Source organism: Tachyglossus aculeatus, chromosome 14 (genome assembly GCF_015852505.1).
Source record: "Tachyglossus aculeatus isolate mTacAcu1 chromosome 14, mTacAcu1.pri, whole genome shotgun sequence".
Taxonomy (NCBI): domain Eukaryota; kingdom Metazoa; phylum Chordata; class Mammalia; order Monotremata; family Tachyglossidae; genus Tachyglossus; species Tachyglossus aculeatus.
The window spans coordinates 29,844,262-29,858,561 of NC_052079.1; the positions used below are offsets into that span (position 1 = coordinate 29,844,262).

Consider the following 14,300-nt stretch of genomic DNA (forward strand, 5'->3'; position numbering starts at 1 on the left):
CATCTTTGAAGGACTGAAAAAAAAGAATCTTCAGTTCCAAGTAAAAATTATATAAATCTCTTTTTTGATCCATTTACCAGAATGTATGAATCCAAAAATTGAGTAGGCTTCCTTGAAATTTAGAAATAGTTGACAATTTCATAGATTCAACATAGTCATCACAGACTTTGTGCTCAGACACTCTTATGTACTATGAGTACCTGAAATGAGATGTACAATTTCACAGGTCAAGAAGGAAACACTATGACCGCAATTAAGAAGCTGTCTTTTAGTCAGGTTATCAAGACTTTAGCTGTTTTTGTGGTACAAATTTTATTTCCATACACCTCAATATTAATGTAATTCCATTCTTTTCAAATCACTAAAAAGAGAGTTTACAATGCCTAGGAACTATACATTCTTCAGTCCCGTGGTACATTTTAGATAAAGTCCATTAGCCTGTTCAACTTTTTTAAGCAGTTTAACCCATGTTTAACTTTTCATGTAAATACTGAACGTTCTTTCTATTATTTTGACCCTAGTTTTCTTGGAATTGTAAAGGAATGGGGTTGATAGATGGAAGGGGTAGGAGGTCCCATTGTTTTAAAATCATTTTGGGGGTGGGGGGTGGGAGAGGAATTCATCACTTCTAACGGATGTTCTCTTTTTAATTCTTTGAATCGATGGTTTATCCTCCCCTGCTTACGGCAGCTGACGACAACGGGGGTGAAATGTCGGATTATGCCGTGTGCTTCTGAGCCCTCTAAATACAGTTAAAGAGGCCGTCTGGCGGCAGCGTCCTATGTCAATTCCCCTTTCCCCTGCACGCCGCTTGCGCTCGCCGTTGCCATGGGAACCGTTGAGCATCGTCTCTGGACCCGAATCGGCCCCCATCAAGTTGTCCTACCAGGTTCTCCGAATCACAAATCTCCAACCGGGGCGGGTGATGCGGGGAGGGGGGCTTTCTCATGGTCCTCGCAGTGGTATGATGGGACCGGTTGACCGGTTTATAACCTCCATCGGGGTGATTTTTAGCGAGCCCGAGGGCTCTCCCTCGTCCTGGCCTGAGCTGTTCCCGGTGCCTCCCCTTCTCCATCCCGCAGGTGACTCCCCCCCGGCTCCTTCTCCATCCCGCAACCGCGTGCCTCCCCCCATCCCGCAAACGAGTCCCCCCTCGCTCCTTCCTCATCCCGCACTCGAGACCCTCTCCTTCTCCCCCATCTCACAACCGAGTCCCCCCGCTCCTTCTCCATCCCTCAATCGAGACCCTCCCCTTCTCCCCCATCCCGCAGCCGAGTCCCCCCTCCCCTCCCCTATCCCGCAGACGACTCCCCCCCCTTCCCCATCCTGCTCTGAAGACCCTCCCCCGGCCCCCCGATCCCGCGGTGGCTGCTGCCTCTCCCCACCCCCATCCTGCCCCTCCCGGACCCCGGAGTCCCGGCCGTCCCGCCGCAGCGGTGGGGGCTGGGACAGGGGGCCGGGAGACAGGGGACAGGGGACAGGGGGATGGGGGCAGGGGACAGGGGGCTGGGGGCTGGGGGCTGCGGACAGGGGGATGGGGCAGGGTATAGGGGGCTGGGGGCAGGGGACAGGGGCAGGGAGCTTGGGACAGGGGGTTGGAGGCAGGGGGCTGGGGACAGGGGGCTGGGGGCAGGGGACTGGGGGCTGGGGACAGGGGTCGGGGAAAGGGGACAGGGGACTCGGGGCAGAGGGCTGGGAACAGGGGGATGGGTGCAGGGGACTGGGGGCAGGGGGCAGGGAACTGGGGGCAGGGGGCTGGGGACAGGGGGCTGGGGGCAGGGAACTGGGGACAGGGGGCTGGTGGCTGGGGCAGGGGGCTGGTGGCTGGGGGCAGGGAACTGGGGGCAGGGGGCTGGGGGCTGGGGGCAGGGAACTGGGGGCAGGGGGATGGGGACAGGGGGCGGGGGACAGGGGGCAGGGGACGGGGGACAGGGGACGGGCTGCAGGGGACTGGGGGCTGGGGACAGGGGACTGGTGGCGGGGGGCAGGGGATAGGGGGCAGGGGGCCGGACCTACCTCTGTCCAGGCTGAGCGGCCGGACCACGGTCAGGGTGGCCATGTCTGCCCAAGGCGCGCTCGGCTCCAGCATCGGCCGCCGCCGGGACCCTCCGGCAGGGAGATCCCTCAGAGACCCCCACAGAGAGACACCCACAGGGACCCAGGGACGGATACGGGGACAGAGCGAAGGAGGAAGGGATGGACGCAGCCAGCGAGAGAGACGGAGAGTCAGAGGGAAGGCAGAGAGATGGACGGACGGAGGGAGAGAGGCGGGAGGGGGGAGACAGGAAGAGAGACGATGGTGGACAGGCAGACGGACAGAGGGACGGAGGGGAAGGGGAGAGCCGGACAGACACAAAGAGAGGGAGAGACGCAGAGGGCCGGAGGGAGGGAGGGAGAGGCAGTAAGGGAGAGATGGAGGGCAGAGGGAGGGGGAGAGATGGAGGGAGAGATGGAGAGCGGAGGGAGGGAGAGAGACACAGGGAAAGGGGGGAGGGAGAGATGGAGAGCGGAGGGAGGGAGAGATAGGGGATGGAGAGAGACACAGGGAAAGAGATGGAGGGAGAGAGACACAGGGAAAGGGGGGATGGAGAGCGGAGGGAGGTAGATGGGGAGGTAGAGAGACAGAGGGAAAGAGAGAGATGGAGGGAGGAAGAGAGACACAGGGAAAGAGAGAGACGGGGTGGGAGAGATGGAGAGCAGAGGGAGGGAGAGATGGGGAGGGAGAGAGACAGAGGGAAAGAGAGATGGAGGGAGGGAGAGAGAGACAGAGGGAGGGAGAGAGATGGAGGGAGGTTGAGAGATGGAGGAAGGGAGAGAGACAGGGGAGGGAGAGATGGAGAGTGGGGGGAAGGAGAGAGATGGGGGAGGGAGAGAAAGGGAAAGACAGGGAGAGAGAGAGATGGAGAGTGGGGGGAAGGAGAGAGATGGAGGGAGGGAGGGAGAGACAGGGAAGGAGAGAGACGGGAGGGAGAGAGGTAGAGACAGTGAGGGAGAGATGGAGAGTGGAGGGAGAGATAGAGGTGGAGGGAGGGAGAGAGATGGAGGAAGAGTTGGAGAGCAGAGAGAGGGAGAGAGGTGGGGGGAAGATGGATAGAAGTGATGGAGGGAGGGAGAGAAGGAAGGGGAGAGAAGGAGGGGGAGAGATGTGGGGAGGGAGTGTGATGGAGGGAGGAGGGAAGGAAGCAGGAGGAGGGGAGAGGACTGGGGCTTAGTGGCAAAGAAAGGGAAAGGTTGGGGTCGCTGGGGTCCGATGGAGACGCGATTGCTCGCTCGTTGATGGGGAGCCCATGGGTGGGTGACGCTCTCTCCTGCTCGGCCCGCTGCTGCCAGCTTGGATCAGAGTGCCAGATGCCCCGACAGACAACTTCGCTCTTCCTCCCTCCTTTCCTCCTTCCATGCCTCCCTTTTTCCCTCCCTCCCCTAAGGCCACCTGCTGCAGTCGGCCTGGACAATTTTCCTCTGATTTTCCCCCAGATAATACACAAAGGGAACAGTCATCATCATCAATCGTATTTATTGAGCGCTTACTATGTGCAGGGCACTGTACTAAGCGCTTGGGAAGTACAAATTGGCAACATATAGAGACAGTCCCTACCCAACAGTGGGTCGTGACAAGGACCTCCCTCACCCTTAAAAATAAAACCCTCTGTCTCCTGACTTTTCTGAAATTGTTTAGCTTTCAAAGGAAAGATTTTAACAAGCCGAAATACTGATGATTTCACTTAGGCAGAAATAACCAATATCGACCTAGGAATTTTGGAACTTTGACTTGCTGGAGACAGGTGAATGGTAGTTATTTCTATATAAGAAGAGTTAGAGTAAGAGAATTGTCCCTGACATCACTCTATCTTTAAGACCTCTTTGCTTTAAAAAGAAACTCTTAGTGTGACAACAAATTATACCACTCACTTCTACGATCTTTTATTCAAGTTGCATTTGCTAGTGATTTTTAGGTAAAACTACATCAGAGATGACTGAATACAATGCTCTATATTCAATTATCTTAAAATTTGTCTTTTTTTTAGTGGAGGACAACACAAAACAATTTTAAGAGTAAATGAAGGTGTGGCTAAAATAGTAATCGATCAATTTGGCTGTGTCGTGTTTCTAGAAAATATATTATTTTAGAGTTTGATGTCTTTCCCGTGGTCTAGGGGCCTGGGAGTCAAGGCACCTGGGTTCTAATCCTTACTCAGCCACTTGCCTGCTGGGTGATCGTAAGCAAGTAACGACTTCTCTGGGCCTCAGTTTTCTCATATGAAAATGGAGATTACATCCCTTCTCTCCCTCCACTGTGAACCCCAGTACAACCTGATTACTTGTACCTACCCCAGTGCTTCAGTACAGTGCTTAGCACACAGTAGTAGCTTAACCAAAACCGCAACCAATTAATGCATGAGTTAATCCATTGAACAGAGGTGAAAACCAGTAATGTCCGGAACACCATGACACTAAAACAATCGTGTCAATCAATTCATCCATTCAATTGTATTTTTTAAGTGTTTCCTGTGTGCAAAGCACGGTACTAAGCACTTCCAGACAGACACTTCCCTGTCTACAACGAATCAATCAACCAATCCATCATATTTATCGAGCACTTAATGTGTGCATTTCAACTGTACTAAGCGCTTGGGAGCGTATAACATTAAACAGACACATTCCCTTCCCACATAGAATCAATCATATTTATGGAGTGCTTACTGAGTGCCAAGCACCCGTACTAAGCTCTTGAAAGAGTATTCTATAACAGAATAACAGACACATTGCTTGCCCATAACTCCCGCCTGTCAGTGTGGCAGTGTGGCCATTCCAGTACAAATGATTTCAAAGGAGATGCTTTTTTTTTACTTTTTTCCTTTGACCCTAAGCCATCGTCCACTGCAGTTCAAGGTGGAACCTGGTGCATCTGATGAAGGAGAGGTTGGGCTGCAGCTCCATGGTGGTGTGTACTGGACAGCCCCTCACTTGTTGAGGGCTGTCACAATTGTATGTTTGAAGTAGCCCATTTAAGTTATAGTGTACATTGCAGATTGCGTGGCATCACATTGGCTATTGGATATTATATACAATATTATTATATCATACTCTTCCAAGTGCTTAGTACAGTGCGCTGCACCCAGTAAGTACTCAATAAATATGATTGACTGACTGAGTGACCAAATCAGATGGCACACCAGCCTCTCTCCAAGTCTACAGCATGAGGTCCTGGCTGCATGGGGGTGAGTTCATTCATTCATTCATTCATTCAATCGTATTTACTGAGCGCTTACTGTGACGAGTTGGTTACCAGGAATGTAGTTTGCTCAGAACTTATTCATTCATTCACTCATTCAATCGTATTTAGTGAGTGCTTACTGTGTGCAAAGCCCTGTCATTCCCTGACCATAATGAAGCTCCTAGAGGAGCAGAGGGGTGTCCTTGAAATGGGGATGGGAGAAAAGCCAGATTCATTCATTCATTCAATTGTATTTATTGAGCGCTTACTGTGTGCAGAGCACTGTACTAAGCGCAGATGACCCTTCCCACTGCTCCCAGCCTGGTCTGGGGGTCTGTGGGGACCCCTTTGTCATCAGTCAGTTAGAGGAAGAGCTGAAATTAGTCAGTCAGTCAGTCACTGTATTTATTAGGTGCTTAAAGTATGCAGAGCACTATACTAAGCACTTGGGAGAGTACACTATAACAACAGAACAGACACATTCTCTGCTCACAATGAGCTGACAGTCTTAGGGGGGCGGGCAGACATTAGTATAAATACATAACATTACAGATAAGCACATAAGTGCTGTGGAGTTGGCATGGTGGGGGGCTGAGGGGGATACTTTCCCAAGTACTTTGTACAGTGCTCTGCACACAGCAAGCACTTAGTAAATATGAGTGAATTAGAGAAGAAGAGAAGCATCGTGGCTCAGTGGAAAGGGCATGGGCTTTGGAGTCAGAGGTCATGGGTTCAAATCCCCACTCCGCCACTTGTCAGCTGTGTGACTTTGGGCAAGTCACTTAACTTCTCTATGCCTCAGTTACCTCATCTGTAAAATGGGGATGAAGACTGTGAGCCCCACGTGGGGCAACCTGATTACCTTGTATCCTCCCAGTGCTTAGAACAGTGATTTGCACATAGTAAGCGCTTAATAAATGCCATCATTATTATTATTATTATTATGAGTGAATGAATGAATACAGAGAGCAAGTCAAGGTGGCGCAGAAGGAAGAGAAGAAGAGGAAAGGAGGGCTTAGTCAGGGAAGGCCTTTTGGAGGAGGTGTGCCTTTAATAGGGATTTGAAGCAGGGGAGAGTAATTGTCTGTTGGATATGAAGACGGAGGGCATCCCAGGCCAGAGGCAGGACATGGGCGAGAGGTCAGCAGAAAGATAGATGAGATCAAGGTACAGTGAGAAAGTTGGCAGTAGAGGAGCAAGTGTTTGGGCTGGGTTGTAGTAGGAGAGTAGCCAGGTGAGGTAGGAATTCACTTCCCCTCCCACCCGTCCTAGGATCTACGACTGGGATTGGGCACCTTCCCCAGTGGCAAGCACCACCTTCACCTCTCCCCTTGTTAATATCCACTCACTGCTGCAGCTTTAGTGGCTTTTTGATGTTTTAGTAAGAACACTACTTTCACATGCCTGCTGCAGAGGTGTGTAAAGCTAGCAGTACCTCCACTGAGATTCCCAAGCCCAAACCCATCTCCCCCAGTCTGCTTGCTGGCACCCTGAGTCCCCTTGGCTCCGACCCTGCATCATCTGTTCTATTTCTCCTCTTTTCACTGCTCAGTATTTTTTACCAACCCTGAAGCTGTTGGCTTCCACTGAGAACCTTGTTGCTTCCGTCATAGTTCCTTCTGCCAGCCAATTCCTTCCATGGGCAGAGGGAGGGCTGCAGAGGAGGAGGCTGGGGTGGGGAGGAAGCCCCCTCGGCAGGGCCCCTCTCCCCAACCCATCATCCAACCCCAGATTAGCCCTTGCCCCAACCAGCTTCCCAGTCCTGGCAGGCTGGCACTGCAAGTAGAGCAAGACCAAGGCAGCAAAATCCCTTGATGGAATCTGGGAGCACTGGACCTGTTCAAAAAATTATTTAAGAGTCGAGAATTGAGATTGGGAGGGACCGGGCAGACAAGGCATGATGCTGAGGTCTGGGGGGAAGGGGCAAGAAACCTCAGGCACTGCGGGGAATGGGGTAGAACTATGGAGAGCTGGGTCGGGGGGTTGGCAGGAATGGTCCTTCCCTGACAAATTCACCATCAACTCTAGGGGAAGTGCTTTCCACAACGCTGATGAGGAACTATTCCCTGTTCGCTCATATGTCTGCCTCCCACCTGGTGCAACACAGTGCGGTCTTTATCTAATTCCTTCAGCCTTGGTCTGCAGAGCCGTTAGCAGAGCCCGTTAGCAGCTTTTCTCAATATTGCGTAAGGAGCTGAAATATTTCCCTTCCAGAACTAACTCTTCTTTAATGGGAAGTTTTTGTGGCCAACAGACATCTTGAGAAACTTTCATTGCCTGTTTGCTGCATAGAAGTTTCACTCTGCATTTCTTTACCTCTTATTACAGAATACACGAATGCTCAGTCTTTCTACAGAGAATGCATAGATGACAGTTTGAGCTACTTCCCTTCTGTACAAGAGAGATAGATGTATGCATGATTGATCAAAAGGCAAGATGCTACATTGGAGCAGAATTGCAGGTTAGTTAGCTACAATATTTAAATAGTTCAATATCAGTTTTTATGGTATTTGTTCAGTGCTTTCTCTGACACTGAACTACACACTGGGGTAGACGCAAGCTAAACAGTTTGGAAACAGTTGATGTCCCTTTTGGGGTTTAGAGTCTTGAACCCCAGTTTACAGATGAGGTAACTGAGGCACAGGGAAGTTAAATGACTTGTCCAAGGTCACACAACAGACAAGTGGTGGAGTCAGAATTAGAACCCAGGTCCTCTGACTCCCAGACCCATGCTCTATCTCTTGATCTTAAAGCTCTGCTCAAAATTCTCAAAAGAAGCCTTTCCCCATTAGCCCATGAGACTCTGGTCATAGCAATCAGTTTAATAATCCACATCATTAACATAATATTTAAGTTCCTATTTATGTTCTTATATTGTTTATGCACCCAGATGCTTTCTATTGCAGCAAACTCTCAAGTGTTCAAATACTACATATCTCAAACTTGGGGGCGATGTGCAATGCTCGTGTGTATGTGCAGGCATCTCCCTTTTCCCAGCATCTCTGGACTCTGAAAAGAGGAGGGATAAAAGTAATCTGCCTCTCCATGGAACATATGACTGCAGAGGAGACTGGAAAAGTAAGTGAGAAATGGAATCCTCGCATCTCCTCGTTTTGGTTACCAAATATAAAATTAACTAAAGTCAAAATAGATTTGGTCCCCAGTGTTTTGGATAGTCAACCCCTTGCTCAACATTCATGTAAAGCTAGGGCTTGTCATGCATCTCATTATCCTGCCACCCGATGGCAGGAAGAAACAGAATAAGTAGCTGGGACCTCCCCTTGGATTCTGATCCTGTCATAGAAGAGCAAAAACCGGTTAAAATGTTGAGCCATCTCCAGCCTTTACTTCTCAGAGTTTTTCCGCATCTTGTGTTCTTGCTCTGTTCTGGCTGTCTGTGGACAGCCTGGTCTCTGATAATGATAATAATTGTGACATTTATTAAGTACTTACTGTGCGCCAGGCACTATACCAAGCATTGGGGAGGATTAAAGCGAATCGGGTTGGGCCAGTTCCTGTCTAGCTTGGGACTCAGTCTCAATCCCCATTTTAAAATGAGGTAACTGAGGCACAGAGAAGTGAAGTGACTTGTCCAAGGTCACACAGCAGACAAGTGGTGGAACTGGGATTAGAACCCATGAGCTGTGTCTCTGGCTGACGCGCTTGAGCCTCGGAACTCCTGAGCCCCATCCAGAGCCAAGGGTCTGTGCCTTGGTCCTGTCTGTATCACCTTCCATCCACTTGGCTTTTATCCTGTTTTTTTCCAAGGTCTTCCCAGTTGCCATGCCTTTAGCAGGGAGCATCAGGTACTGACTTCTGCCTGTGTTCCCATTAGGCACACACACCTCATTTTGTGCACTGTGGATTCTCAGAAACCACCGATTTCCACTGAGCAGGAAACAGGCCACTGTTTGCTGCTCAGACTGTAGAGTGTAAGCTCGCTGTGGGCAGGGAATGTGCCTGTTTATTTCTGTATTGTATTCTCCCAAGTGTTAAGTACAGTGCTCTGCACACAATAAGTGCTCCATAAATATGATTAACTGACTGACTGACGGGCAAATTCCCCTATATTGCACTGGGTAAATGAAGGCATAACTGAGATGGCAACCAACTCCTGTTTAAGGTGTAGGGGTGCTTTGGAATTTCAGGAGATATGTGAAGGTTCTGCTGTTCTTATGTATTTCATAGATAGAAGTACAAGGAGGGAACTCTCTAGAGTAGAATCTCCATTCCTAGACATCACAGTGCCAAATCTGGACTAAATATCTAGATTTGATAGATAAGTGAGTTTACATGAGTTTATAATCTGTGCGGAACTCAGATTATCTGTGTTTATCAACCAACCAAGGCCCAACTTCATTTATCTAGTGTTCTGTGATCCAATCCTTAGAAAGACTTCAGGGAACTCATATGGAGTCCTAAATTGTCTCAGATTTCTGATCCCAAGGTCATTGTAGCCATTTATTGGAGCGAGAGACAGGCTGGATTGAATGCGCCTGACACTCTGGAATATAGCTTCTCTAGTCTGAAAATAGCATTTTCCGGATAAGCAGAATCCAGATGCCAAAATGTTCATGTTTTTTTTAACCTCACGTTGTGTTGTACTTTTTTATTTTTGGCAGGAGTAGGGTATGTTTCCCACAGTGTATAGTATGTTTAATGAAGGCAGTGGCCAGTGTCATTTAGAGTGATGGGATTTCTCCAGGCTGATTGGTAATGTGCCAAATAACAAATTCTAAAATTCACCATCTATACCTTTTCTCCAATGTGAATCAAAATATTCCAAGACTGGTAGTTTTCCAAACAGGCAGCACTGAGGAATGAGCTGCTCTGGCCCCCCAGGTAGACTCCCAGCTGAACACATAATAAGCAGCACTAGCACGAATCGCTGGCTCACTTGAGCTTCTTTGGCTGTTGTGCTTGGCATTTGGGTACCACACTGACAGTGATACAGTTGTGGATGCATGACCTCTGGATTGCCTCTCCTAGGCTGTTGTCAGACATCTGGCCTCCAAAATCAGGATCTTTCTTGTAAATAATAATGAGGATGATAATAATAATAATAATGGTACTTGTTAAGCACTTACAATTTGCCAAATGCTGTACTAAGTGCTGGGGTAGCTTCAAGTTAATCAAGTTGGACACAGTCCCTGTCCTACCTGGAGTTCACAGTCTAAGTAGGAGAGAGCAGGATTGAATCCTCATTTCACAGTTGAAAGAACAGAGGCACAGAGAAGGTAAGTCATTTGTCCAAGGTCACGCAGCAGACACATGGCAGAGCCAGCGTTAGAACACAAGGCCTCTGACTTGTTGGAACCTCTCTGAGGGATTAGGGGGAGAGGAGAGCTGTAAGCGTAATTAGGAAAGGTTTGGACTTGAACCCTTTAGAATGTATAACTGAGGGAGGACACACTACTGTGTCAAAATACCCCAGTTTCATACTGGAATGAGAACACGGCTTGAGGTTTTGCTCCCACAATGATGACCTTTCGGGCCTTTCTTGGCTCCTTCCTCTCCTGACCCTGTGGTGGCTTTGTTGTTTATTTGTGTCTGTGTGTGTGTGGTGTTTTCTTTTAAGGAATTTGCTAAGCTCTATGTGCCAGGCATTGTACTAAGCACAGGAGTAGGTACAAGTTAATCATGTTGGAAAAAGTCCCTGTCCCATTTTAGGCCCACAGTCTTAATCCCCTTTTTACAAATGAGGTCACTAGACAATTGGCAGAACCAGGATAAGAACCTATGCCATTTCTTCTTCCGAAGCTATTAAAAGTGCTCTGAACAGAGGGGCTCTGTAAAAATGGCTAATCTACCATGATGAATCAATCAAAGGCATTTATTTACCTCCTCTAGGAGGCCTTCCCAGACTGAGCCCCCTCCTTCCTCTCCCCCTCCCCACAGCATCTGTATATATGTTTGTACAGATTTATTACTCTATTTATTTTACTTGTACATATTTACGTATTCTATTTATTTTATTTTGTTAATATGTTTTGTTTTGTTGTCTGCCTCCTCCTTCTAGACTGTGAGCCCGCTGTTGGGTAGGGACCGTCTCTATATGTTGCCAACTTGTACTTCCCAAGCGCTTAGTACAGTGCTCTGCACACAGTAAGTGCTCAATAAATTCGATTGAATAATTGAAGGAATGAATATTGAGCACTATGTGCAGAGCACTGTACTAAATACTTGGGAGAATACAACAGAATTGGCAGAACTGTTCCCTGTCCCCTCTAGACTGTAAGATAATTTTGGACAGGGAATGTGTCAGTTTATTGTCGTGCTTTACTTTCCCAAGCACTTAGTACAGTGGTCTGCACACAGTAAGCACTCAATAAATATGACTGAACTTAAAAAATACAATTGACTATAATGAGTTTACCATCTAGAGGAATGTTGCAAATGCATTGCTTATATCTGAATGTCAACCACTGGTTTGGTGTCGGTCATGCCAGTTTTTCTGAAAAGCTGGTGTCGTAACTGGGGTGAAAACACTAGTTTCCGGACTTAAAGTCTGTCACATTAAAACGAAGTACTGACTCACATTTGGGCAAACTTAATTCCAACCTTCCCCAGTAGATCTACTCCCCAGCTATGTTTCTTAGCAGCGTGAATATTCTAGTTCATTTCATACCTCAGAAGGGCAAGTTCATTTTCTTGAAATCTTCCAGCTGCAGTGTTAATAAATGCAATCCTGTAACATTGCCAGCTGCTAAAGATCACCTCAGGAGGCTTGACAAGACAAATTATCCAATAAATAAAACTAGAATTTCCCCCTTTCTTTCTTTCTGTGCCAGTTGTGTTGTGAGTAGGGGCTTTATGGGCTTTGTAATCTTAGGTTATGTCGGCACAAAGTGAGTGGAGATTTTGGCACTTAAAATTTCTGGTAGACTGCATTATCTAAAAGGTTTATCAGGATCATTCAAAATAAAATGTTCTTTCCTTAATAAAAGATTTGTTTCACCTAAGGGATCCTGAGCTTTATCTTAACTCCACTTTAGCTGTCTCTGAGAGAGCTGTCATTCAAAATGGAATCTTTCTTTCTCTTGGGGTACAGTGAGTAATTCAGGAAAAATAATCTGTCCTTTTTTTCAGAGTAGCAGTAGCTCCAGTCTCTTCTAGTGTGTGTGTGTCTGTGTGTGCATGTATAAAATGCCACTTCTGATTGTGTTTTACCTAGTGGCTGTTTAACAGGATGACCACGTTTGAGAAGTAGGGACATTTTGGGGTGGAGGGAAGTCAGGTGAGGCAGGTGGTCTGCTGGAGCACTGAGAGTTGGGTTTTAAGAGGGCAGGGAAAGAAAGCAGGGGAAGTAGAAGGAACAAGGTAGGAAAAGATTATCTTTGTACAGAAAGATAATTCCCTCTTTCTTGGATTATTTTCGTACAGAAACGCTCTGGGCATGTCATTCCCCTCCTCAAAAATCTCCAGTGGTTGCTGTCAACCTACGAATCAAGCAAAAACTACTCACTCTCGGCTTCAAGGCTCTCCATCAATTTGCCCCCTCCTACCTCACCTCCCTTCTCTCCTTCTCCAGCCCAGCCCACACCCTACACTCCTCTGCCGCTAACCTCCTCCCTGTGCCTTGTTCTCGCCTGTCCCGCCGTTGACCCCCGGCCCACGTCCTTCCCCTGGCCTGGAATGCCCTCCCTCCACAAATCCACCAAGCTAGCTTTCTTCCTCCCTTCAAAGACCTACTGAGAGCTCACCTCCTCCAGGAGGCCTTCCCAGACTGAGCCCTCTTTTTCCTCTCCTCCTCCCCATTCCCCCCACCCTACCTCCTTCCCCTCCCCACAACACTTGTATATATTTGTACAGATTTATTACTCTTTTATTTTACTTGTACACATTTACTATTCTATTTATTTTGTTAATGATGTGCACATAGCTATAATTCTATTTGTTCTGATTATTTTGACACCTGTCTACATGTTTTGTTTTGTTGTCCGTCTCCCCCTTCTAGACTGTGAGCCCATTGTTGGTTAGGGACCATCTCTGTTTGTTGCCGACTTGTACTTCCAAGCGCTTAGTACAGTGCTCTGCATGTGTGTAAGCACTCAAGAAATATGATTGAATGAATGAATGAATGAAAAAGAGAGGTAGAGGGTGAAACAGAGAAAGCAACAGCCCCAAGCCCCCACCTTTTCTTTCCCTAAAGAGTGAGACAAACTGTGGCAATGGCATTGTGCTAGCAAGGAACTCTCTCCCTCTCTCCAGTCTTTCATCTCCTCCTGCCTTCAATACCTCTTTACTTAGATGGCCTTCTGTCACCTCAATCTTAACATGTCCAAAACTGAGCTCCTTATCTTCCCACCCAAACCCTGTCCTTCCCATTAATTTCCCATCACTGTAGACAGCACAACCATCCTTCTCACAAGCTGGTAATTTTGGTGTTATCCTTGACTCTGTCATTCAACCCACATATTCAATCCATCACTAAATCCTGTCAGTCCCACCATCACATCATCACTAAAATCTGCTCTTTCCTCTCCATCCAAGCAATCCATTAATACAATTGTTCATCCTATCCTGCGTGGAGTATTGCATCAGCCTCTTTGCTGACCTCCTAGCCTCTTATCTCTCCTCAATCCAGTCCATACATCACTCTGCTGCCCAGATAATTTTTCTACAGAAATATTCAGGATGTGTCACCCTGCACCTCAAAAAACTCCAGTGGTTTCCGATCCACCTCCATATCAAACAAAAACTCCTCACCATTGGCTTTAAAGCAGTCCACCACATTGCCCCCTTCTACCTCACCTTGCTTCTCTCCTTCTACAATCCAGCCCACACACTTCACTTCTCTCATGCTAATCTTCTCACTGTGCCTCGATCTCGCCTGTCTTGCCACCAACCCCTGGCCCACGTCTTGCCTCTGGTCTGGAACACCGTTCCTCCTCAAATCCAACAGACAATTACTCTCCCTCCCTTCAAAGCCCTTTTGAATGCAGTCTCCCCCAAGAGGTCTCCCCAGACTAAGCCCCACTTTTCCTTGTCTCCCACTCCCTTCTGTGTTGCCCTGACTTGCTCCCTTTTACTCTCCCCCAAATCCCCACAGCACTTATGCACATATCTGTAATTTTATTTATTT

The 14,300-nt window shown here is 47.9% G+C and overlaps 1 protein-coding gene across 2 annotated transcripts in view; it reads right to left on the reverse strand.

Moving 5' to 3' along the window:
• The window catches only part of LIN7A (lin-7 homolog A, crumbs cell polarity complex component), a 72,395-nt gene extending 70,081 nt beyond the window's left edge, over positions 1-2,314 (reverse strand). For both annotated transcript variants that reach the window (XM_038756496.1, XM_038756494.1), the window contains exon 1: positions 2,017-2,314. Coding sequence is in view for 1 of the 2 variants with exons in the window: in XM_038756494.1 (XP_038612422.1) it covers positions 2,017-2,089 (73 nt within the window). In the remaining variant the exon portion in view is untranslated. The remainder of the gene's footprint in view (positions 1-2,016) is intronic.
• Between the last annotated feature and the right edge of the window lie 11,986 nt (positions 2,315-14,300).